Raw genomic sequence first — 27,165 nt, forward strand, 5'->3', positions numbered from 1 at the left:
TCAACTGTCCAAACAGTCAAAACGGTTGTCCGTCTATCATCAACTAATCATTTCTCATCTTATCTCTCCCTCCCATATCTTCGCTTTCAAAAGACAAAAAGAAAACACAAATTAACTGATTCGAAGCATCTTCTTCTACAACGCGTGTGCTGAAGCTTCAAATCCGTGTCTGCGTTTTCAGACATATCTATGTCGCGTGAAACAAAAGCTCTTTTAGCTTGACTTGACGAATTCAAACCAAATTGTCCTCAAGCGAGCAATTTGCTTCATGTGTTCTTTGAACCAAACCAACTCCACCCGCAACTTCTCCGAACATGCAATTGAATAATCAGTCTGTCCTGATGGCAGAGCCATCATTCATCCTTTCTTCTCATTCGCAACTTGCGCCTCCTCTTTACATCTACACCTTACCTGCAAGGAAGAGTTGCAACCTTTTCCGCAGTCTCTCACTCAATCACGGACTGTGCTGATGGGAACCGAAGAGATCGAGCGATGCATTTCGTCTTCTGCTTCGATCCACCAATGGAAGTATGATGTGTTCTTGAGCTTCAGAGGCGAGGACATAAGGAAGACCTTCGCGGCCCACCTCTTCCACGCGCTGAGGCAGGCTGGGATCTGCTATTTCAGTGACAATGACAAAGTGGACACCGGGATTTTCATCGAGCCCAAGCTGCTCGACGCAATTCGCCACTCTAGGGTTGCCCTCATCGTGTTCACCACCAACTATGCCGACTCATGGTGGTGCTTGAACGAGCTGGTGGAGATCCTGGAGTGCAACAGGAGGTTCAGAGATCGTCAGGGTCACGTGGTTCTGCCCATTTTCTATGATGTTGAGCCAGGGGACGTCCGGAAACAGAGCGGGAGATTCGGGGATGGTTTCGGAAGGTGTATGGCCACCCACCGGGATGATTTGCTGATGCAGAAGTGGAGGGATGCGCTTAAAGAAGCTGGCAATATATCGGGATTGCATTTGAATAATGATGCTAATGAGTAATGCGTTTAATAAGTTCACTGCCGAAAAAGCTCATAGTAGTGGTCGATTTAAAATATGATATCGATTGAGTTTAGTTCATGCGTTTGCTGCTCATCTGCTGATAGCCTCTCTATGATGTAGTTGCTCATATCGGACTTGTTCTTCCTATGCAACTACAGGGATCAATCAAACTTCATCGAGCAAATTGTAGGACATCTCTTCAGGGTCAGTCCTAGATCAATCTCCCCCTATTTTGTCAAAAATGCTATTGGGCTAGATTCCTTTGTAGAGGATGTGAGATCGTTGCTGGAAATTGGGTCAAAGGATGATGTCCGTGTGGTTGGAATATGGGGAATGAAAGGAATTGGTAAGACAACGGTGGCCAAAGTTGTCTGTGATCGTGTTTTTAGGCAATTTGAAGGCGTTAGCTTACTCGAAAATGTTGGAGGTGCAAACCAAGATACTCTTTTACTTCTTCAGAAGAGACTTCTCCATGATGTTATGAAGGTTCAAGGTCTAGAAATGTTTGATATTAACAGCAGCATCAACGAGATAAAAACTAAGCTCTGTCGGAAAAAGATCCTTGTAGTTCTCGATAACATCACTAAGAAGGACCAAATTGAGTATTTCGGAGCTGGAGATCGTGAATGGTTCCAATATGGGAGTAGAATTTTGATAACTACAAGAGATGAGCAGTTGTTGGAAGATCTGAAAGTAGATAACAAGTACATGTTCCCAGGATTGACTCGTAAAGAATCGCTCCAACTCTTGAGTCGCCATGCCTTCTGCAAAGACCATCCTGAAGAAGGCTATAGAGAATAGTCAGAGAGTCTTGTCCACTACACTGGTGGACTTCCAATAGCTCTTAAAAAATTTGGTTCCTTCCTCTCTAAGAAGAGAAAAAAACAGTGGCATGAGATATTGGAGAAGTTGGTGAGAGACCCTCATCTTGATTCAGTTGGATTACCTTTAGAACCATTCTCCTCTGTTCTTCCCTTTCAATCCGTCGGGCCATATGGAGGTTGTGGTGGGTGTTCTTATGATGATAACACATTCACCGATATTAGAAATATTACTGTAGTTGTAACATCAGTGATTGAGTCCTTTCATATTGAGTATGATCAGAATGGGTCTTTGGTCCGCTCGCCAAGACACGGTGGACCTGAGGAAGGCAAAATATGCACGGTGAGTCCACTGTTGTGGTATGTTATGGCATATATTTGTAAATATTTATGCCAAGACATGGTGGACCTTTGCCTATATATAAATATATATATGTCTACTTATGCTACTCCCCATCAAATTATGAGTTATTGTTTGGTCAATAGAAAATAAGAGTCTATATCAAAGGTAAATTGCTTAAAAGGATTCAACGGGGTTGGTCCACAATGCTTCATGATCTCCCAAATTCTCGACGTTTGCACAGAAAAAAGAAAAGAAAGAGTTTTGTTGTTTTTATATACTTGTCTTGATGTAGGATTTATCAAAGATTTTGATTTTGCTTTGAACTCCATCTGTTTATGCAAAAATCAGGGTTTTAAGATGGAGTCGAATGATTGCAATATGCGTTTAATGAGACTAACAAATTGATTTTGAGAGAAGGATTGCAAGTGCTCGTGCAATATCCCTGTTGAAGTACTTTTTTAAGTCCTCAAAATAGTCAAATATCATTAGTTTTGGGAATATTCATTTCTTGCAGGTAAAATTAGATTATCCAAATGAGTTCTTGACTTCTGTGTCAGGCTACATTAAAGACGAATGTGGATGTGCCGTCATTCAATCACTTACCTTCCACAGCAATAGGAGAACATATGGTCCATTTGGCAATGAGAGCGGGAAATTTTTCAGTTTCCCACCGGTTGCTGGGAAGATCATCGGGTTTTTTGGGAGGTGTGGCTGTTCTCTTGATTCCATTGGAGCATATCTTTTACCGATCTCTCGTGCATATCCCTTCGAAGTCGTAGGCCCATTTGGAAATAGGAATTGTGAAGACCAGTGGGATGACGGCAAGCATACAGATGTCAGACAAACTGATGTTGTTTCTGGTTCTGCAATTGAGTCGATTACTATTACTTACGAGCAAGGTCATTCTTTTGCACATGGTACAAGTGGTGGAGGCACAACAAACAAGGTACCGGTGCTATTCGAGTAATGAATTGTTGCTCTCGGTGTTAGATGAAAGCTACTCCTTTTATTTCTGATTCGTGCAGCTCATAATGGAATGTCCTGAAGACATAATGCGTAGGTAGAAATCATTAGTCGCTAATGTTTAAAACATGGCCAAGTTGAACCACCATAATTATAACTCATCCGGGAAATATAACAGTGGGATGTGTAACATAATGAAAGTGAAAAATTATTCGATCACAATTTATTTGTGTTTCAAGATCGATGATTTCTGTGTGCTTGTGAATGTTGCTTTGCGTGAATGAGTTGTTTCCATAATGACTTATTGGAATAATTAATTGTGATTCTCAGATGTCTTTATTCTAATGAGTTATTTTATGAAACACAAGTGATAAGTTAATTTCGAAATTGCACAATATTACCAATGATATCTCATGTGCAACTCAAAGAGTATATGCTTTTTGTATGAGATATACGACATGATAGTGAATTTAGCAAGATCATCATCTTCTTCTTTTTCCACTCATGCACATTTACCTATTATTTAGAATAATGATTTTTGCTTTTTGTATGAGATATACGACATGATAGTGCAAATTACTACCATGCGTAATGTTTTTGTTTTTCAAGTTGTTGCATTAACTATTCCTCACATTCTAATGATTGTTACAGATAAATCTGGGCTGGTCAATTGAGTACCTAATTTCAGTGTCGGGCTATATTACAAGTGATTTTGGCTCGACTATCATCCATTCACTCACATTTCAAAGCAATAAAAGCACATACGGACCATTCGGCACTGAAATTGGAAGGAAGTTTTCATTTCCAGCCACTGGGGGAAAGATCATTGGATTTTATGGGAGTTCTGATTCCCATCTTGAATCTCTTGGAGCATATTTCGAACCAATCTCTCATCTATATCCGATCGAGTTTATTGGACCATTTGGAGGCCAAGGTGGACACCATTGGGACGATGGAAAATTTAATGGTGTAAAGAAAATAAGGATGATGCTAGAAGATGTTGTCAGCTGCATCTACTTTGAGTATGACGATAATGGCGAGTCTATTTGGTCCTCTACACATGGTCACAGTGTCAATGGAGATATCCATATGGTGAGTTCATTGCATATTTTCCATTCATATTACGATTGATCCTCTCTCTCACGCACGCGCGTGCCTGCACAAACCTCCTTATCGAATCTACGAGAACTTTTGGGAAAGCCTTTCATTAGCTTCTCTTTGAATGGAAGTTTTATTTTCCAGAATGTATCCTAATTTTTTGCCTAATCCTTCTTTTGATGATTGATCCAACCTCTAACAAAAAAAAGATATGCCTTGGTCATATTTCGTCTCTTCAATAAGTTTAGTAACAAGCATAAAAGCCCTATTGTTCCAATGGAAAGAAGAGCCTATGATAATCTTTTCAGGAAATTTGCAAACGAACAATTTCATCGAAATCTTTCAATTTCTTATTTTCTACATTCACTTTATGTAATCCTCTATCCGTAAACTATAATAGAGTTTTCTTATTGATATTAATAGCTACTTTAGAAGGAATGTTTTTATGCGGTGCGGTAAGGTATGGTGAGGGTCATAGGCACCTACCACCACCCTACGCCACCATTAGATCGAGTATTAGTTTTCTAATAAACTTGAGAACCTTTATCAAAGTAAATTGCGAGTGATAGTAACCTGTATGCATGATGTACAATGATAAAGTATGGGTTGTGGAAAGCTTCCTAGAGGGAAATGAAAACCATCCAAATGTACTGAATGATTGAAGTTATCTTTTGATCATTTAAATTGCTTCCTGTAATTTTTGTTTTGTACATTACACAAAGGTCAATCGATATGCTTTATGCGAGATGGACTCAATGAGAGTGATCCAGTATGATAAGTTTTTCTAATGCTAAAGGAAGTGAATCGGCAAAGTGCGCCAGAGAACCCAATGGTCTATCATCTTCGATTGTTGACCCTAAAAGTACGAGAAAAGTGTCAAAAAAGTCCTAAATCTTTTGCATTGATGCCAATTTAATCCTAAACCTTTTTTTGGTGCCAATTTAGTCCTAAACCTTTTTCTGGTGCCAATTCAATCCTAAACCTTTTGCATTGATGCCAATTCAATCCTTCCGGCTAATAGCTATTCACGTGTCAAAGGATTGAATTTGCATCAATGCAAAAGGTTTATGACTGAATTGGCACCAAAAAAAGGTTCAGGACTAAATTGGCACTAATGCAAAATGTTTATGACTGAATTGGCACCAATGCAAAAGGTTTATGACTAAATTAGCACTAAAAAAAAGGTTTAGGACTAAATTGGCACCAATGCAAACGGTTTAAGACTTTTTTGACACTTTTCCCCTAAAAGTATGCTGCAAGAATAGTAGTCCATCCATACATTAGTTTTAAGAAATTCTTGGGTCTAAGAATTAAACTTCTAGGTTGTTCGTGACTGCCATGTTTGCTTAGGCCACTGCAGGCTATCTATCATCTTTGATATAGATCAATATGACGGTTAAATTGCTAATTCTGCAGGTTAACTTGGACTACCCTCGTGAATTCTTGACCTCCATGTCAGGTTATATTAGACATGATAATTCTGTTATTCAATCACTCACGTTCGAAAGCAACGTAAGAAGGCATGGACCCTTTGGTAAGGAGGAAGGAAGCTTCTTTAGCTGTGGATTGACATGCAGCCAGATAATTGGCTTCCACGGAAGGTCTGACGTACGTCCAACTTGATGCGCTAGGAGTCTACTCTGAACCAATTTCTGATCTTCATCTCTTGAAATCCTTTGGGCCATTTGGAGGACAATGTGGCGGTCCATGGGACGATGGAGATAGCACGGGTGTGAGAAAAATAACTATAAAAGGTGGATTAGTTATTGACTCCATTACTGTTGAATACGACAAGAATGGGTCTGTGGTTCAGGGCCCTAAACATGGGGGAGACGGAGGATCTCTAACACTCGAGGTATGGCCTCTAGACATTTACTTCATGATCTTATGAACGTGCAACTTCTGTGCTGTTGCCAGGTTTTGGTTTTATGTGGTTTGGAGGTCACGTTTATGCACAGGAGCGTGACAGTATTCCAAATAGAGCGTAGAGGTCAAAGTAAGATATGAGAACAGTCCGCAGATTTTGAGTTTAGATTGGCAAATGATCTGAAATGAGAATTATCCTCTGAGAAAGTCATTGTCGGGGCATGATGGAATATCATCATAGAAAAGTACTGCCTCCGAAAAAGGAAAAAAAAAGAATATTATAAAGTAATTTTACTATATGATTTTTAAGTCTAAACAATTTTCCTTAATTTTAGTAACTGTTCTCAAAGAATATTGCCAGAGATTTTTTAAGCAATTGCCTTTCGTTTTATAGACGAATGATTTGATAACTGTGGCAGACCAAAATAGGTCTTGTGCTCTAGATGCAGCAGAATTATCTATTTAGCTATTACATTGTTTGTTTAACCAAATACAACTTATCAACCAGAGTGTTCTGTTTATGCTGATTTTCGAGATTCTATAGTTGGGGGGTTGGGATTAAATATGTTTGTCTTTCTAATTTTGCAGATTAAACTTGATTATCCTCGAGAGTACTTGACTTCATTTTCTGGACACTTTGGATGTTTTCGTGGGCGTATTGTTGTTCGCTCCCTCTCATTTCAGAGCAATGAAAGAACTTTTGGGCCATTCGGTATAGAGACCGGGAAGTACTTTTCTTTTCCATCAACCGGTAAAAAGATCGTCAGGTTTCATGGGAGGTCTGAATGTTGGGTTGATTCACTTGGAGCACATTTTGAGCCTTGACATGCTAAGCTCTACTTTTATGTGTGCCATGCGGTCAATGTTTGAGTTTACATGTAAATATGTATCATTATGGACATTCTCATAAATCTAGGGATTTAAATAGGCCGGGTTGATGAATCCTCTAAGAATAAAGTGCGTTAAAAGCATTTATTATAGTGAATCAAATCTCCATCGACAGGAACAAGTTTTTATAGAAAAAAGATATGTTTAAAAAATTCGTCATAAATCGAACAATTTTTAAGTTTTGCATTTTAAAACGGTGGATAAGGGAGAGTGAATCAACTGTTCTCCATCTGTGGACTTTCTTCAGATAGATTTTGGTCATCTAGTCATTCTCTCCGGGCAAATTTGTTCCAACAATGAGTTTTTTTCCTGACAAAGAGCACTAACAAGGACTCGCCAAAGACATATTGTTTGCAACACTCGTGCGTTTGTTTCGGGGCATGTTCATAAGAATAATTGTTTGTATTGCTTATAAAAATTAGTCAATGGATTTTCATTATCAATAACAATCTATTTCTAAATATTTTTGTTAATGATGAAAATATTTTAGTTAAATCATTTTTGTATGTGATACCCTCGATCAATTTTAAAAAAATATTTTTCAAATCGTTGATTTTTCGCAAAATAAAAGCACGCTGATTGTAGTTTTTCTTATTTCATCTAATGTATGTTGATATGTTGTTAAAGTAGGCAAGATAATCTACTATTTTCCGGATCATGCATCATCATCTCAATCATCAAGAGAGTGGATCATACACTAGTCATTGCCATCTATCATTTTTGGTTCTCAGACTTGTTGCATTAACATTTCTTGACCCGTATACATAATGTACAATGACAATGTATGGGGTGTGGAAAGCATCTCAGAGGGAAACCAAAGCCATTCAATGTCTTTTTGATTATTTAAATTTCTTTCCTTAAATTTTTTATAAGTGCACCAGTAATCCTAAAATTTTGTTGCAAAGTGCAATTGAGTTCTAATGCTTTTTAAAATTGCAATCAAGTCTAAATATTGTCAAATTTTGTAGAAAAGCCCTTCCATTAGGGAGAAATCATGTGATAGGCAGAAATCTCATGATATTTTACATACGTAGTAAAAACTAAAAAACATGTAGTGCAATCATGTGATAGGGATAAATCTTTTTTTTTTCTCTCAAGAATAGGGAGAAATCTTTTCTTTTCTCTCAAGAAAACTTTAAGAGAAAGAGTATTCTTGAAAAATTAAATCATAAGTATCATTTATAACTAGTAATAAGTTGTAAAAGTAAACTCCATGAGAATGAGAAAATAATTATGCTTGTAAACATAAGTAAAATTGACTTATTAGGCAAGACATTTTATGTGGTAGAAAGAACAAATAATTTTTGAAAATGTGAAATGAATGTTGGATCTATAGGAAAAATTTCGATGTCAACAGGTATTTGGTCTTTTCTTTTTATATCAAGTTCCACGCTTAGAGTAACTTATGCTAAAATTTGTGTGCGAAAAAGTTGAGTGTAAATATGAACATATATGGTGCAGTTATTTTTCTCTCTATAAAGCTCTAGGTTTTTATTGTAGAATGCCTCGGGAGCTAGATCCGGCGATTGGGTCTCATGTGGGCCCTAAATAAGGTTTACATAAACAATGCGAGATAAGCCGAGTCTGTCGGTGCGAATCCAGACAAGGTTTTTTTATGCCCCTAGAGGGAGGGATAAGTGACTTGTTTGGCGTTATTTTCTCTCTCGGGTCGGACAGCGACAATATGCTTGTTTTAATTTTTCGTGCTCAGATTCCGTGACCCTTGATCATTTCAAATTCACTCACATTTTCTGCTAAATGTCAGTATGGTTTTAAGAGAACATACACAACGATTTGAGTATCTTGCACTGTATCCCAGGACCATTAGCCAGCGCCCTAACAAAAGAAATGTCCAGTGGCCGATGAGTCGCATCCAGTTCTGCCCACGAAGTCTGAATAAAAACGACATAACAAAAAATGAACTAACTAGAAAGAAATATTAAAAGGCGTCGAGTTGTCCACAAAACCCGCATGGCGCGTTCCCAAAAGTCAACTGTCAACATCTTTTCTGCAGCTCTGGTTTCAGTTCTGTCGATTTTCGTGCATATATATTTCTATATTTGGTTCTGAATTTTACCACGCTGAACATACGATCTTCGGTAGACATACCAAGCAAATCTTATTTTCTTTTGCAGATGTCAAATAAATCCAAGTTGCGGGCCCCAGATTCCCTTAAAGGAACCATGAACATGTCTCTAATTAAGTTGACTGACTTTTTTGGTCAACGAAATGCATCCCACCAATGGTAAAATTATTGTCTGACAAGATTACCTGCATGATCAAGTTGAGTTTAATTTTTCTTTTTTCCAGAAATGAGGGACAGATAATAATCACGGGAACGGCTAATAATCAAGCAAGCTAGTTGGAGATGATCTGGCAAACAAAAATGCTAGTTGGAGAAAAATATCGCAGATCTTTTTTTTAAGAACATCCATGTTAAAAAAAAAGTAAATATAAGGAAAATTGACTTTATTAGGCACGGCATTTTATGTGGTAGAAATGAAAAAGTACAAATTAGAGGAAAATTGATTGTGTGATTGTAATAGAATTTGTAGCAAAACAAAACCGACGCTATGTGAAACGATATATCAAGGAAAAAAATAGATTATGGTATACTGGATTATACTATACGCATTATGTTATGTGAGAGAATATAGATAATTATCAACATGAATCAACATTATAACATAAAATTACTTTGGTTCGAGCATATACAAGATGTAGTAAAATACAATGTTAGAGTAAATTTTACTCAATAAAGAATGATGATTACTTAAAAAAATGACAAAATAGTGGCGTCAAATTAAAAAGAAAAATGGGGCATGATAAGTACTTTGCATGTTTCCGAGTTTGGAGAGACTGATTCTGGAAGATTGTTTGGTTGCTGGTGACCCGTCAATAGGGAATGTCGAGTTTCTGGTCTTCTTGTATATTAGAAACTGTGAAAGCCTCGAGCAGGTGCCTCAACAGTAGGGTTCTTTGAGAGCATTAAGCGAACTTCTTGTGGGAGATTCCCATTTGTAGAGATATGAAGAAGGTTGAAGTTCTTAGTGCTAGGAAATGTGAATCATTTACTCAGATTCCTGCATCGATCTGCAAAGCAACTTATCTCTTGGACCTGGTTCTGGATTTCCATTGCTATTACTGAACTTCCTGATTCGATTGGAGCTCTGGTGAAGCCGAGCTGCATATCACTGAACCAGTGTGAGTCGTTGACCAAAATTCCGGGCTCCATTGGGCAGTTGAAATCCGTAGTTGAGCTGAGCTTATCTCCCGCAGGAGTTGGTAAATTACCTGATTCTGTTGGAAACTTAAGTAAATTCGAAGTGCTTGATATTAATAATATCAATGGAACAGATTTACCAGGCGCTGTTCAAATGCTAGAAAAGCTCTGATAAATGCCTCAAAGTGTGAGTGCTTGAAGGGAGACGTTTCTGCTGTTGGCTTGTCATCCTTTGAGCATCTTGAGACATGATCACACGGATATTATTCTTCTTCCAGAAAGCATTGGCAGGCTATCTCGTCTTCCAAACTCTTGACTTGGCTGGGTTAAAAAAGCTCCAGACCCTTTCCCAGATTCCATCTGGCTTGGTAAACCGTCGCTTTTACTCATCGATGATTACAATTTCACACCCGTCAGACCTGATTAATTTGAAGGAACTGGCATTCATTAAATGCGTCTAGTTCAAAGAAGTTTATAAGGACATCAGTAAGTTGACCAAGCTGGAGAAGCTGACGCTGTCTAAAACAAAGATAAGCACCTTGCGCGAGGAGACTAGCACCCTTCCTCGGCTCAAGGAACTTGCTATTGAAGAATGCATTGAACTGCAAAGCCTCCCAAAGCTTCCCTCAAGCCTGATAATCTGAGCATCGGGGATCATATTTCATTTCAGAAATTGCCAGATTTTTCAAACTTGAATTGGTTATCAGAATGATCACTTTGTGAAAGTTCTGAGCTTAGTGAGATTCAAGGCCTTGGGGATTTGGCATTCTGGACAAGGTTGGAGGTTACTTGCTGCCGTAATTTAACTAAGCTTGATGATCTTGAAAAGCTGGAATCTTTGAAGTGTGAATGTGGCGGACCGTGAATCCCTTCAAAGACTCCTGATTTATCAATGTTCAAGAAATTGCCGGTAATGACAGCTTCGGGCTGTAAAAGGCTGGTGGAGATCGAAGGCCGTGAAAGTTCAAATGCGCTGGAGTTTTTGGGCATGGATTGGTGCACATCCCTTGAGAAATTACCTGATCTGTCAAACTTAGGAAAGCTGAAGCTCTTGTATCTGGAAAGTTGCAGAAGTCTACGTGAGACTGAAGGGCTTGAAGAGACGGAATCATTGGAGTTGCTGAACATTTCTTGTTGCAAGAAATTGCAAAACTACTAAACCTTTCAAAACTGCAGAGGTTACGAAATGGAGAAATTCGAGTTTGCGAGAAAGAGATTTTGAGGGTCTTGAGGTACTTAAGGGCCCGGTTGGCAACGTGTCAAATAGTGAAAATTTCTGTTCTTTTGTTCCTAGAATCGATTTGGAAACAGAAATATGTTTGTTAAAATTTTTGTGCCCGGGCACAATTTTGCAAAAAATTGATTTCAGAATCAGTTTTGGAACAGAATTAAAAAGTAAAAAAAAGTAGCTTCTTAATTCTGAAACAATTTTTCTGGAACTGATTCTTCTTGGTTTTCTTCTTTCTTTTTTATTTGTTCTTCATCTTCTTCTCGGCCCACCGCCGGCGACCGGCAACCGTCCACCGACGACGGCGAGGGTGGCCCTCGCCGCCCCGCAACGGCGAGGGTGGCCCTCGCCGCCCGGCAACGGCGAGGTCGGCCCTCGCCACCCCGGCGACGGCGAGGCCGGCCTTGCCCAGATCCGGCGAGGCCGACCTCACCGTCGCCACCCCTCGGCGACGGCGAGGTCGCCCGCCAGATCCGGGCGAGGTCGAGCCTCGCCCGACCAAGGCGAGGCCGGCCTCGCCCGGCCAAGGCGAGGCCGGCCTCGCCGGTCAAGGCGAGGCCGACCTCGCCGTCGCGGGGGTGGCGACGGCGAGGTCGGCCTCGCCGGATCGGGCGAGGTCGAGCCTTGCCCAGCCATGGCGAGGCCGACCTCGCCGTCGCGGGGGGTGGCGACAGTGAGGTCGGCCTCGCCTTGGCCGGGCGAGGCTCGACCTCACCGTGATCTGGCGAGGCCGACCTCGCCGTCGCGACCGGCGGCGAGGACCGCGACGCCCTCGCCGACCCTGGCCTGTTGGCGCCGGCGACCGGCCATGGCCAAGGAAAAAAAAGAAAGAAATATTAAAAAATTCAAAATATTATTAATAAAAAGAAATTTTGGGTAGTTACCAAACGCATTTTTGTTCTTTTTCTATTATAAGAATAGAAATTTTGGGCAGTTACGAAACGCTTTCAAATGCTTAGAAATTGTTCATAGACACAGAATAAAAAAGAATCATTTCTGACAAGAATCTGTTCTCGGGCACAGAATTATTGCCATGCGCAGCCTAAGTCTCTGAAATTGTTGGACATTACAGCATGTACACTTGTACAGCGCTTGAAAGTGTACCTGATCTGCCAAGTGTTACAATCAACAGTTATATCTAGTTATTTAGCAAATATGGAGGTTACCTAACCTGCCGACTGCTACAATACACCTTTCGTAAGAAGTTTGATGCGACAGCCTTTCCGTGCAAATTCCAACAGGTAATTATCTTAATTGCTTGGTTCTGTTTTATTCAATTTCATGTTTCTCTCTGCATAATCATTGGAGAAATTGCGTGTTCCTGATGAATTTCTATCCCAACGTCCAAAAACATTGTCGTCAAATCAACAACTGCAAAAATAGCACCCCGATATTTCCCTGCATGTTGAATTTGCACATAGCTGTCATACTATCTAAGTTCCTAAATATATGTCAAGTCTTTGAGAAGTGTACTTTCTTTACCCTTTTGACCTTGTGCAGGCTCACATACCAAATAACCACTCAAGTTAGATTTGCCATTTCCATGTATCCTCCCATCGGCAAGGAGGATATACTGTCGCTGTACATCTTCTATAGGCGATGACTCCTGAATTTTGGCTTTTTCTGATTGTATTAATGAACCGGTCCTCTTGCAATGTTTCCTATGTCTTGCTGAGTGAAGTAATTATCTCCATTAGTAGGAATATATGTCGCTGTGTGGTATGATGACTGTTATCTTGGGGACTTGCTTCTGAAAGAACTCAGTGCAGTGCAGTGTGTTTCTGAAGGTGAAGCTTGCTTGTTTTGTAATCTGTACTGATATTCCTGGTTGGGATGTTATAGCAGTTAATTGATCTTACTTATCACGGCAATTTAAGTCAGGGCTCCACATTCATGAGCAGATTGCTAGTGTTTTGTGAGGGAAAATAAAGAATATTGTTCCGCGCCAGTAAATGATCAAAAAAGTACATAACTTTTCAAGGTAACTAAATATCGACTAACAATTTGTTTTGCCCGTATAATGTTAGTAAGTTACTAACATGTTATGAAAACTGCCAACATTCATTTGTACTTAAAATATTATCAACTATTTTAAGTTACCAATTCTCAACTCTAATACGAAATTACTAACTCTCATTCGAAGTAGAAATCAACTTTTATTCGATTGTTTCAAAATCACATAGTGTTGCAATAGTTTACCACAATATATTTGCATAATCTACCAAAGTATTAACAGTCACCAAATATAAAATATGAAATTACCCACTTTTTCGAGTTCGTCTACCAACATTTTTTAGATTGTTGCGAAAGTTCCAATTGTTTCAATAGTTCACGAAGTATTTGTTTGTGGAACTTAGCATTGTGTTAGACGATCAACTTTTACTTTTATATGAAATGTCACTATTCACATTCAAAAGTTTCCGGTATTTGCTTACTCATGGTCTGGTTCTTGACAAATTCAAACCTACTCCCTCCTCGAGCGAACAAGTCTTCTTGCAGTTCCTTTAAACAAATGAAACCCTCACTGGTCAGCGTGTCCGAACATCCCCCTGAAGAAGCAGAACGGGTCCTGATATGGCGAAGCTTTCGTCTGTCGCTCCTCCTATGTTCACCGACTCGCGCCTTCTCTCTCCCATGTACTCTTCATCTGCAAGGAAAAGTTTCGAGCTTTTTCGCGGTCTCTCGTTCAATCACATATCATCCTCATGGGAATTGAAGGAATCGAGGGACGCGTTCCATCTTCTTCCTCTTCTATTCATCAGTGGAATTACGACTTGTTCGTGAGCTTTAGAGGCGAGGACATAAGGAAGACCTTCGTGGCCCACCTCTTCCACGCGGTGAAGCGGCCGGGGTTCCACTGCTTCGAGGACGATGACAGGGGTGGAGGCCGGGATTCTCATTGACCCCAACCTGCTCAATGCGATCCGCCATTCCAGGGTTTCTCTCGTCGTGTTCACTGCCAACTACGCGGACTCGTGGTGGCTGGGCGAGGCTCGGCCCCGTCGGATCTGACGAGGCCGACCTAGCCCAGCCATGGCGAGGGCGAGGCTCGCTAGGGCACAACGAGGCTCGCCCTGCCTCTCCCCCCTCTGGCCGATTGCTGACAGTTGGCGACCGACTTGAGGAGGAAGAATGGGAGGAAAAGAAAAAAAAAAAAAGAAAAAGAATAGAAAAGAAAAATAAAAAATTTGAAAAATATTAAATTTGTCTACGTTAGCGTCACGTAGGCCGGTCGGCGTCCACGTCAGTACTTTTCGGTCAAAATTGGCCAAACGGACTCAATTGATAAGAAGTATAGAGGTTTAGGACTTAATTGACAAAGTTGAAATATTTAAGAGTGAATTGGAAAAAATATAATAGGTTTAGGATTTATTTGACAAATTTCCCTAACTTTAGTAAGATCTCCTAATTTACATGGTATATAGAACAAGATTATTGTCGCGACCTAAAATTTCTCTCAGGCTAATGGATTGTTAAGACTAAGCCTAACTCGGGCCCTCCCAAGCCCTACCAATTCGCAACTTAGGGTTTAAGTTTTTAACATGCGAAAGTTTTCATGCTTGGAGTCGCCACTAATCTATTTGTGGTAGGTCGATTAGAAACCTAAATAAAACATAGGGAGATATGTTTTATTCCTACGAACCAGAGATTCTAAGCTCGGGGACTTGATTACGCTAGATCTAGTCTAACGCCCTTTCGGTACCTTTTCTTTTCAAAAACATTTGTGCAGGCAGTCTGGATCCATTTTAACTTAGTCACTAGCATGTGAGGTGATCATGCGGGTGCGCAAACCACCAAAGTAACACCCAATAATCAAAACATTAAATAAATTGCAAGATTGGGAGAATTACTTACCTCGAAGCAACGTAAGCATCTGCATTGTTAGCTAGAAAATCACATCAACAATTCTAATATGATTTCTAATTAACAAGCAGTTCACTCAATATTTTTTAGGATTTTCACTTATTTAAATGAAAACTAACGTATATGTAATGACGTGCAAAAATTAACATGCGATTAATGCAGCCTAACATGCAAACTATATGTCATGCGACGACGTGACCTAATTCTAATGACGGACAAATGATTTATTTTTGGTATTTTCAAATGAAATTCGGAATTAAAAATTACTCAAATTAACATGCAATCTATCCTAGAGAAAATGATTTGATCTATCCTAAAGTGATTCTTTTTTTTTTTTGGGGGATTTTTATTAAAATTCGAAATTATTAAATATCCTAAATAATCCACTAAGATTAAAATAATTTCTAATTTAAACTAGGAAATATGCCACCCTAAATCCCAATTTAAATCAAATAATTATCTTATTCTTTTGGATATATTTAAGATTCCCTAAGCATGCAAAATTTCTAATTTAAATCTAACTAACAATTTTTTTGGTTTTCTTTATTTAAAAGAAAAACAATCAAACAAAGATACCAATCACATTCAAACAATCCACGCAATCCGCAAGATTCTTCAAATTCAGATAAGGCAAAGAAATCAAACTAACGGTCATATCTATAGGGTTATAGATATCGACAGAAAGTTGATTGTTTAAATTTGGAAAGCAAATTAAATATATTATCGTATCCAAGTGATTATGGACAAGATAACGATTTTCCGTATCGCCGCGTATCGTACCTTAGGGATAAGGTCGGATAGTCGTCCAGATACGTTGCCAAATTAGGAATGATTCCTAATTTTTAGGTGTTTTCGAATATTGCGGATATCGCAAATATTATCCTAAGATATATAGCTATCCATCAAAATATTCACGAAATATTCGAATACCCGAAAACTAGGAAATTAAATAAATATTCGAATAATCTTACCTAATTGGCGGATAATTCCAAATTTGAACTCGTGGCGGATCGGGATCGCGGCGAGTGGACCGGCAACGGATAACCGATGACGGGCGACGAGCGATCGACGGCGGATGCGGCGACAATGGGCGCTCGCGACCACGGAGTCGGCCGCGAGAGTGACGCAACAACAGGGGCGTGACTCGACGTGGGCTCTCGGTCAACTCGGGATCGCAAATGCATCATCGTCCTTCAGCTTTTGACCGAATCTGGCTGGTCTTGTAATGGTCTTCTTCTGATTATCAAACTTTGACTATTTAAGCCCACACAATGAAGCTTTCCACTTGACTGTCTTCAATGCTTCAGTGTGTATCAAACAAAAGCCGATCTAGTCATGCAGGGACGTCAGACCAATTGCTGGATGTTGTGGTCTCGCATTGGCAAGAGAAGGAGAACGGTGACGTCGTGAGCGTTGAACTTGGAGCGCTAAGCGGCGCTCGATGGCTTCGTCGTCGGAGGGCTGGTTCGGCGTCGTTGTGTAAGGACTTCTCACCGGTGCGAGGCTTGAACGGGGCACGAGCAGCAGAGGTGCGGATTCGGTAGAGATCGGAGCGAGGAGGGTCACGACTCACGGCCACGTGTCGGCCGTGAGAGAAGCGGCGCGGCGGCGGCTCGGCAATCGGCGGTGGGACGGCAACGTCACGGAACAGCAGCGGCAGGAGTCCGCGCGTGTCAGGGAGAAGCGGCAACCAGCCCGGCGTTGGAATGGGCGACACGGGCACGGCAGTGTCGACTTCGGGCAGCAGTGACTCACGGCCACAGTGTCCGGCCGTGAGCGTGCGCGACGTTGATGGAGGCCCGGCGGTGAGGCCACACGGATGCGGCGGCGGGACAAGTCCACCCGTGATCCTCTCTCTCCCCCCGTTCCTCTCTCTCGCTCTCGTGTTTTCTCTTTGTCTTTCTTGTGTCTGATCCGATCCAAATGAAAAGCCCCTCCTTCACGCATTGCACTATCATCTTATTTATATGCCAAGAAATGGAGCCCACCAAGGAAAGAAAATATACAATATTTTCTCTTTTCAACCACATATTGCACAATCTAGCTTTGCAATTTCTTTCCTCCTCTCCCCTCTCGCACACATCTTCTTTTATATTTGTTTTGTCTTCTTCACTCCCCAAATCAGAATATTGTCCGTATTTCAGCCAATATTCCACGCCTAAACCGACAAGATTACGCCCTTCAAGACTCGGAAAAGAATCTCTCTCTTTTTTATCGATTCTTGATCAAGAATTATGCACCAAATATATGGCAAACATATAATATACACACAATCAAGAATATAACCTTTTGCACGATTTATATGTTGCTCTTGATCGCATGTCCCTAGATCGTGAACTTACGAAAATTCTTTCTAAGTGTAGGACCCCTCGCGCAAAAATAAATGGGCTAGGCCAAAATCTTTAATCCACGCGAGTTTAGTCCAATTTCCATTGAGTTCACAACCTCTGCACTTGAGTCCATCCGCCGCCAGTCCAATGCAAATGCAACTATGTGAGCCTAAATACAAATTCAAATGCTTCTAATCTATATGCTAATTTTTTGTCTAGGGACTGGGATCGATCCCTAATTTTTATGCAACGAACGACCGACTGGATTGTCAAAATTTAGGTGTCAACATGCCCCTCTTTGAAGGGGAGCTCGAAGAGGTTTCATTCAAAGATAAAATGATACCTGAAATTTGACTATGCAAATGCAATGAGAAAAATTAATCTTTTTGTCGAGTAAATGGGATCTCAATGAGCCCACACCCATTTTCTAATATGATATGAAAATGCAAATGCAAAAATAGAAAACATACCTGCATTTACTTACCTGAAGATTTGGAAAAGCAAAATTGGGGTATGGATCAGCTTTCGAAACCCGCCAAGTATCTGGAATTCCCAATAGTATTTGAAAGCTCGAAAATCCCCTTCGGATTTTTAGAGTAGAGCTTGAGATGAGATGGGCTCGAAAATTCCCTTCGGATTTTCAATGAAAGGTATCGAATAATTCCCTTCGGACTTTCAAGAAAAATTCCTGAAACTTCAATCAGATACTTGAATGCGCTCGATGATTCCCTTCGGATCTTCGAGAAGATATCTGAAACTGCAATCAGATATGATTAATAGGATCGAAAACTCCCTTCGGATTTTCGGAAATGATATCTGAAACTTCAATCAGATACTTGAAAGGGCTCGATGATTCCCTTCGGATCTTCGAGAAGATATCTCGAAACCGCAATCGATATGATTAATAGGATCGAAAACTCCCTTTGGATTTTCGGAAATAATACCGAAACTTCAATCGGTATTTGAATGGGTTCGATGATTCCCTTCGGATCTTCGAAAAGATATCGAACTGCAATCGATATGATTAATAGAATCGAAAATTCCCTTCGGATTTTCGAAAATGATACCTGAAACTTCAATCAGATATTTGAATGTTGAAAAATATTTAAACAAATTCGAAGCTTCAGATAGCAACTCAAGCGTCAGGAACTCTTCAGTCTTCGAGGAAACATTACCGTCGGACATGACTAGAGCAAAAACACATATGCATTCATAAAAGAGATTAGCAATCACTGCTCTAGAACACACATTTCAAAATTCATTAATTCAATTGAGGTTTATGCATGATGGTTTTACCATATTTGCATAACCAAATTTCCACTATGGAGAATTATCATTAAGACAATTTTCACTTATAACGTGGATTTCTTAAGAATGCTAAATGAGAGACTTTCAGTTAAAAAGGGCTTTCACTCACTCTCATTCAGAAGGGCTATTTTATGAGAATCACTCCGTCTCACCATCATCATGTCGACAAGGATCCGAGTATTCTCGCAAGCGGTACGACCTTACCAATCTAAGAGGTCTTTATCAGGACCGTAGTGTCGGTTTGGTCAATGGCTTAACAAAGGGGACTCTTCGAGTCGAGGGTATTGAAAGAAAATACTCCACAATCATCTCCGGGTTTACAAGTCAAGAACCCTGCAAAATGAGATAGAAATAGACTTGCTCGCACTTCTTCGGGCTAAGCTTATAAACATCTGAAATTCTACGTTAATTCAAGTGCCCTAATCAGAAGAGACTTTGCAAGGGACGTAACGTAGGCTAGGTTCACGGGTTGAGAAACGAAAGGATATATCAGGCTCGAAAATGTGTATAAGGGTGAGAGTTGGTGATCATCTAGGCATAATCACCGATCTTCTTCATTGCCAGGGATTGTCTTCTTGGTAGATGCTCTATTGGCCGCAAGAGTTCGTCACTTGATTCCTTAAGACTGTGGATATCTTTGTGACTTTGACACATCATATTTCGACATTTTCTACTCCAAAGTTCTCTCTTTTTTCTTCATTTTTTTTCACGGGCATTGGCCTTGCTTTTACCAGGTACACTGCTTTTTCATGCCCGCTAGTTTTTTTCTTTTTCTTTTTTTTCTTTTTTTCATTTTTGACACACACTATCTACGATGCATATATTGGCCAACCATACTTTGGCTTATTTTGATCGAATGACTAACATTTGGACTCTCGGGGTCTTCGTCTTCTATTGGCACTCCGGATATGCTGCATGGACAGTGATGGCTTTTACCTTGCCCCAGTGTGGGGGATGATCACCAACTGGGTTTTTATGAAATGAAATTGCAGGCTCAAGTGGGCTAAGCAATGGATAAAGTGTGTAGGATAGAGAAAGAACTGCTCTTCATCATTCTAAGGCACTTGAATTAATGTTTGAGTTCATTTGCAATAGCAACACTTGAAGATTGATGCAAGTGTGAGTAAGAAAATTTCTATCTATTTTTCTCACCTTACGATGTCGACTTACCTCCAGTTTACCCCGATGTGGGGTGGTTCTTGACATGGGTAATTTGAAAAAACTTCTCCAAGTATTTGGGCTCAAAGTGGCGAAACAATGGATAACCTGTATTGTTTAGGATAGAGAAGTGAACTGCCCCTCTTCATTTTGATAGCCGTACCTTTCGCGAGATAACCCTTTACCTTGTAGATATGGAATTTTTCCACTCATCTCACAAGTGTATGAATAGGGGACGGTGTATAGGATATGGCTTGCCTTTCATCATCCCAACATATCTCATTTAGCATACTCAAGCAGTTCCACATCATTCATTGAATTGTCCATCTTGACAAATTTCAACATGAAATTGATGGGTCAAATAGGTAAACTTACCAAGCAAAATTTCTTTTCCTTGAAAGATGTGATCATTTCACAAGCTTATCAACTTCAAGCACAAAAAAGTTTGCAACTTCTGAACATATTTATCATACTCAAAAATTTCATCATAAGCATGAAAAATATGGCATTGAGCATTCAAAATAAATGATCCCTGCAAAAGGTGTGAGAACATCTACACAGAGAGACATTTTTTGGAATGGGAGTCCTTTGATTGCCCCTATTTAGAAGGAATGGACACATGAATGCTCCATCGTTGCTTTTGCCCCTGCACAAGAGAACGTGCATGAATAGGATTCTATGTAACGCAAAATGAGACTTAGTAAATTTCGATTATCCAAGGAATTATCTCAATGGCCGCTACAGAGTCCTGTCATGCCCCGATTTGTCATCTCCTTTTTCGGCTTTCCGGATATAGCACCACACCAAATCAAGTTATGATTCATTGCCCCCAGATAAGTCTTTGCAAGCTCACTTTCCTTCGAAGGCTTTGTTAGCTCTCAATTGAACCAATGGGTTCATCACCGTTGAACTGGATGTGTCATTTTCTCATCATAACAAGCTAGAGTATTATGCTCTGAGACATGAAGTAAATGAGTCAGACGAACAAACAGGGTTTATTTGATGCATGATTTGGAAAAAGGTTTTTTCTTTTTTTTAAAAAAAGCAATGAAATGCTTTTTATTTTCGGAAAGTTTTTTTTTGGAGGGAGCATGAGAAAGCCCAGCCCTCAGAATTTCTCCTTGGATGATATTTTCTTTTCATGGTTGGATATCATCACCGGGCTAGTTTGGTATACTTCAACATACCCTCAAAATGCAAATAAACTTGTAATTTCATTGAATAGAGTCGAATGAATTACATTATTGGAAGGGAAATGCAAATAATCAAAGCCCTACGAATAAAAACATAAACATGAATTGAAATCCTAGAAAGCAGGAAATCCTAGAAACACTTGAAATCCTAGAAAGCATGAAAGACTCCTTCGCAGAGGAGTACAGAAATTTCTCTACTCAATAACAGCATCCGTGCTTCCGACATGGTTAGGTAGAGGGTTCCGCTCGACATTTGGTTGATCACTGCGGAAAGAGAATGCCTTTGTGTCCAAGAGGTCTTGAATTCTATGTTTCAGTACATAACAATCATCAGTAGAATGACCGACTTCCCCCATATGATACTCACATTTCTTAGAGGAGTCATAACCAGAGAACCGCTCGGGGTTCGGGCGTTTCGGCTCACTTGAAAGCAAATTTTTCTTTTGGAGGACAGGCAAAACTTTGGATAACGGCCCAGGCAGAGGCGTGAAGTTCCTTTTAGTACCTTGTTGTCGACTAGTGAATTGGCGTCCACCTTGTTGTTTGCCAGCAGACTGCATTGTCGGAGCAGTGTCACGGCTTTGTTGAGAGTAAGTTACATTCACTTCAGGTGTCGGTTCCTTATCCTTCTTGAGGGTGAACTTCTTAGCAGAGGTAGCCTGCTCAGTGGCCCAACCATCGCGCAGAGCGATCTCAATGCGTTCTCCCACAGGTATCAACTCAGCTAAAGAATTGAAATTAGAACCCAACATTCGATTACGAAACTCGAACGGTAAAGTCTTCATGAAGGTATCAAGCATCTCCTTCTCAGTCAACTCAGGGGTAATTTGCACAGCTAGAGCTCTCCACCTAGTAGCATAGGCCTTGAAGGTCTCAGTCTTTTTCTTCTCAGTGCGAATCAAATCCTCACGTGACGGGGCCACATCAATATTGAATTTGTATTGACGAATGAAAGCATCAGACAAATCCTCCCATGTCTTGAGCGAATGAATCTTTTTCAAAACGAACCATTGTAAGGGGGGTCCGGTTAAGCTATCTTGGAAAGTGTGGATCATGAGTGGCACATTATCAGCATGCGGCGCCATCCTCGTCGTGTAGTATTGTAAATGGACCTTAGGACAGGAAAGGCCATCGAACTTATTAAACTCAGGCGCTTTGAACTTCTTAGGGACTTGAACCTTGACAATGTGAGCAAGACCTCGTGAGAATTGATCATCAAAACCTTGCATTTGCCGGAATTTTTCTTCAAGCTTATCAATACGCTCAGCCTCATCACTCTTTGGTGGCTTAGAAGATGCATCACCCCCATCTGTAATGATCGGACGAGCTTTGTCAGTTAAAGTTGCACCATTCTCGGTCGAGGAAGTGCCAATGGCAACAGTTTTTCCCTTATCTTTTGACTCAACAGGAGGAGAGTCATCGGGCAGTACAATCTCTACACTCGGCTGAGTGGGTGCGGACAGTGTGGAAATGCTTGTCTGTAGAGAAGTAACTTGTTTGGTGAGATTCTCGAGCACATTCAGGACTTGCTTCATCTCGGTTTCAAGGACAGCAACACGAGTCTGTTCATTTTGGTCAGTCATTTTTGCTCTTGAGCGAGTACGGATTGGGGAACGTTAACGGTCCGTAATAACCTAATTTAAAAAATAGAGCATGGTAAGTATACGTCCTCAAAACGATCAGTCCATGACTCAGTCTAATTGTCCCTTTTTATTCCCATTTTTCGTGACATTTTTCATTACTTCATGTACTTGTGAAAATGATGGCAAATTTCTCAGGAAATAATGACCTATGACACATCCAAGAAAATAAAGACATAGATTGAAAATAATTCTCCAAAAGAGCTTTCTTTTTTCTTCTCTTTTTTTTTTTGTTTTTAAAAAAAGGACTCAATGATTATTACTTTCAAATTAAAAACCGACCTATACCTATCATGGACCGACCCGAAAGATGCAATAACTAAATAAATTGCAAAAAGGAGAGTTCAGAAGACTTACTTTACCCGGTAGGACCATGGCAATCACATAGACACGCGCATGAAATGTGAGGTTCGATTTCTATCTAGACTCTGGCTTACAAAATGGAGACGCGAGGATTACCGAGCTAAACCAGTCATGGTTGTGGTTAGGCCGAGGTTCCCCTGACTCCGGCTTAGTCAAGGAGCCGACCCGGGTTGCAAAGGGTGCAACCGTGGTGGGAACTCAATGACACCGTGAAAAAACTTTCGGGACCAAGGAGGGCGACCCATACCACGCGGGTGTGGTCGGGGTGTCCGCTGTCTCGGTACCATCCTAAACCTGTGCTGCCTAGGTCCGGCAGCGGGTAGTGTGTGCGGTGTAGTGAAATGCAAGGCATGCACAACAGGTTATATCATACAGCGCTTCGTACATAAAATAAACCATACATCCAAACACCTCCCTGCAAAATAAGGGTTAACAATCACGCCTCCCCTTATACCTCCCAGTCTGCAAAAACATTTAACACCTAAAATGATAGGGACGTACCTGGGATCCTCGCTGCCAAGCAAAAAATATTTTTTGAAAAGAAAAACTGGCCTAAGTCCACTAAGAGTTTTAACTCAATTCCCCAGCGGAGTCGCCAAGCTGTCGCGACCTAAAATTTCTCTCAGGCTAATGGATTGTTAAGACTAAGCCTAACTCGGGCCCTCCCAAGCCCTACCAATTCGCAACTTAGGGTTTAAGTTTTTAACATGCGAAAGTTTTCATGCTTGGAGTCGCCACTAATCTATTTGTGGTAGGTCGATTAGAAACCTAAATAAAACATAGGGAGATATGTTTTATTCCTACGAACCAGAGATTCTAAGCTCGGGGACTTGATTACGCTAGATCTAGTCTAACGCCCTTTCGGTACCTTTTCTTTTCAAAAACATTTGTGCAGCGATCTGGATCCATTTTAACTTAGTCACTAGCATGTGAGGTGATCATGCGGGTGCGCAAACCACCAAAGTAACACCCAATAATCAAAACATTAAATAAATTGCAAGATTGGGAGAATTACTTACCTCGAAGCAACGTAAGCATCTGCATTGTTAGCTAGAAAATCACATCAACAATTCTAATATGATTTCTAATTAACAAGCAGTTCACTCAATATTTTTTAGGATTTTCACTTATTTAAATGAAAACTAACGTATATGTAATGACGTGCAAAAATTAACATGCGATTAATGCAGCCTAACATGCAAACTATATGTCATGCGACGACGTGACCTAATTCTAATGACGGACAAATGATTTATTTTTGGTATTTTCAAATGAAATTCGGAATTAAAAATTACTCAAATTAACATGCAATCTATCCTAGAGAAAATGATTTGATCTATCCTAAAGTGATTCTTTTTTTTTTTGGGGGATTTTTATTAAAATTCGAAATTATTAAATATCCTAAATAATCCACTAAGATTAAAATAATTTCTAATTTAAACTAGGAAATATGCCACCCTAAATCCCAATTTAAATCAAATAATTATCTTATTCTTTTGGATATATTTAAGATTCCCTAAGCATGCAAAATTTCTAATTTAAATCTAACTAACAATTTTTTTGGTTTTCTTTATTTAAAAGAAAAACAATCAAACAAAGATACCAATCACATTCAAACAATCCACGCAATCCGCAAGATTCTTCAAATTCAGATAAGGCAAAGAAATCAAACTAACGGTCATATCTATAGGGTTATAGATATCGACAGAAAGTTGATTGTTTAAATTTGGAAAGCAAATTAAATATATTATCGTATCCAAGTGATTATGGACAAGATAACGATTTTCCGTATCGCCGCGTATCGTACCTTAGGGATAAGGTCGGATAGTCGTCCAGATACGTTGCCAAATTAGGAATGATTCCTAATTTTTAGGTGTTTTCGAATATTGCGGATATCGCAAATATTATCCTAAGATATATAGCTATCCATCAAAATATTCACGAAATATTCGAATACCCGAAAACTAGGAAATTAAATAAATATTCGAATAATCTTACCTAATTGGCGGATAATTCCAAATTTGAACTCGTGGCGGATCGGGATCGCGGCGAGTGGACCGGCAACGGATAACCGATGACGGGCGACGAGCGATCGACGGCGGATGCGGCGACAATGGACTGGCTCGCGACCACGGAGTCGGCCGCGAGAGTGACGCAACAGCAGGGGCGTGACTCGACAGTGGGCTCTCGGTCAACTCGGGATCAGCAAATGCATCATCGTCCTTCAGCTTTTGACCGAATCTGGCTGGTCTTGTAATGGTCTTCTTCTGATTATCAAACTTTGACTATTTAAGCCCACACAATGAAGCTTTCCACTTGACTGTCTTCAATGCTTCAGTGTGTATCAAACAAAAGCCGATCTAGTCATGCAGGGACGTCAGACCAATTGCTGGATGTTGTGGTCTCGCATTGGCAAGAGAAGGAGAACGGTGACGTCGTGAGCGTTGAACTTGGAGCAGTAAGCGGCGCTCGATGGCTTCGTCGTCAGAGGGCTGGTTCAGCGTCGTTGTGTAAGGACTTCTCACTGGTGCAGGCTTGAACGGGGCACGAGCAGCAGAGGTGCGGATTCAGTAGAGATCGGAGCGAGGAGGGTCACGACTCACGGCCACAGGTCTGGCCGTGAGAGAAGCAGCGACAGGCGGCGGCTCAGCAATCAGCAGTGGGACGGCAACGTCACGGAACAGCAGCGGCAGGAGTCCGCGCGTGTCAGGGAGAAGCGGCAACCAGCCCGGCGTTGGAATGGGCGACACGGGCACGGCAGTGTCGACTTCGGGGCAGCAGTGACTCACGGCCACAGGTCTGGCCGTGAGCGTGCGCGACGTTGATGGAGGCCCGGCAGTGAGGCCACACGGATGCGGCGGCAGGACAAGTCCACCCGTGATCCTCTCTCTCCCCCCGTTCCTCTCTCTCGCTCTCGTGTTTTCTCTTTGTCTTTCTTGTGTCTGATCCGATCCAAATGAAAAGCCCCTCCTTCACGCATTGCACTATCATCTTATTTATATGCCAAGAAATGGAGCCCACCAAGGAAAGAAAATATACAATATTTTCTCTTTTCAACCACATATTGCACAATCTAGCTTTGCAATTTCTTTCCTCCTCTCCCTCTCGCACACATCTTCTTTTATATTTGTTTTGTCTTCTTCACTCCCCAAATCAGAATATTGTCCGTATTTCAGCCAATATTCCACGCCTAAACCGACAAGATTACGCCCTTCAAGACTCGGAAAAGAATCTCTCTCTTTTTTATCGATTCTTGATCAAGAATTATGCACCAAATATATGGCAAACATATAATATACACACAATCAAGAATATAACCTTTTGCACGATTTATATGTTGCTCTTGATCGCATGTCCCTAGATCGTGAACTTACGAAAATTCTTTCTAAGTGTAGGACCCCTCGCGCAAAAATAAATGGGCTAGGCCAAAATCTTTAATCCACGCGAGTTTAGTCCAATTTCCATTGAGTTCACAACCTCTGCACTTGAGTCCATCCGCCGCCAGTCCAATGCAAATGCAACTATGTGAGCCTAAATACAAATTCAAATGCTTCTAATCTATATGCTAATTTTTTGTCTAGGGACTGGGATCGATCCCTAATTTTTATGCAACGAACGACTGACTGGATTGTCAAAATTTAGGTGTCAACAATTATGTTCGTGATTTGCCAACTAATCATGGAGTTTACATGGTACATGGAACAAGATTATGTCCATAAATTGTAAGCTATTACCATAATTTACCAACATTTACTAGCATAGCTTATCATGTTAAAGTAACCAAATATAAATTGAAATTACCAACCTTTTTGAGTTCATATTCCAACATTTGTAGGATTGTTTCAAAAGAACTAATTGTTTCAATAAATTATCAGTATTTATTTC

At 40.5% G+C, this 27,165-nt stretch overlaps 3 protein-coding genes across 3 annotated transcripts; 2 read left to right on the top strand and 1 right to left on the bottom strand.

Moving 5' to 3' along the window:
* Window positions 1-136: 136 nt before the first annotated feature.
* LOC130136855 (disease resistance protein Roq1-like) lies at window positions 137-1,941 on the top strand. The gene is made up of 2 exons (XM_056307378.1): window positions 137-990; window positions 1,153-1,941. The coding sequence occupies exons 1-2, from the start codon at window positions 470-472 to the stop codon at window positions 1,793-1,795; spliced, it is 1,164 nt and encodes a 387-aa protein (XP_056163353.1). The 5' UTR covers window positions 137-469; the 3' UTR covers window positions 1,796-1,941.
* On the top strand, window positions 1,796-6,068 carry LOC130136856 (agglutinin-like; the record flags this gene model as incomplete). Its single annotated transcript, XM_056307380.1, has 4 exons — window positions 1,796-2,158; window positions 2,673-3,104; window positions 3,773-4,213; window positions 5,636-6,068. Coding segments are annotated over 4 exons (1,443 nt in total), but the record flags the coding sequence as incomplete, so codon positions are not given.
* A 15,403-nt stretch (window positions 6,069-21,471) lies between these two features.
* LOC115666904 (uncharacterized) lies at window positions 21,472-22,860 on the bottom strand. The gene has a single exon (XM_030588548.1). The coding sequence runs from the start codon at window positions 22,858-22,860 to the stop codon at window positions 21,472-21,474; it is 1,389 nt and encodes a 462-aa protein (XP_030444408.1).
* Window positions 22,861-27,165: the final 4,305 nt, after the last annotated feature.

This window comes from Syzygium oleosum, unplaced genomic scaffold, assembly GCF_021117445.2.
Source record: "Syzygium oleosum isolate NSW1041296 unplaced genomic scaffold, Sole_v2.1 Sole_v2.52, whole genome shotgun sequence".
In the NCBI taxonomy this organism is placed as follows: domain Eukaryota; kingdom Viridiplantae; phylum Streptophyta; class Magnoliopsida; order Myrtales; family Myrtaceae; genus Syzygium; species Syzygium oleosum.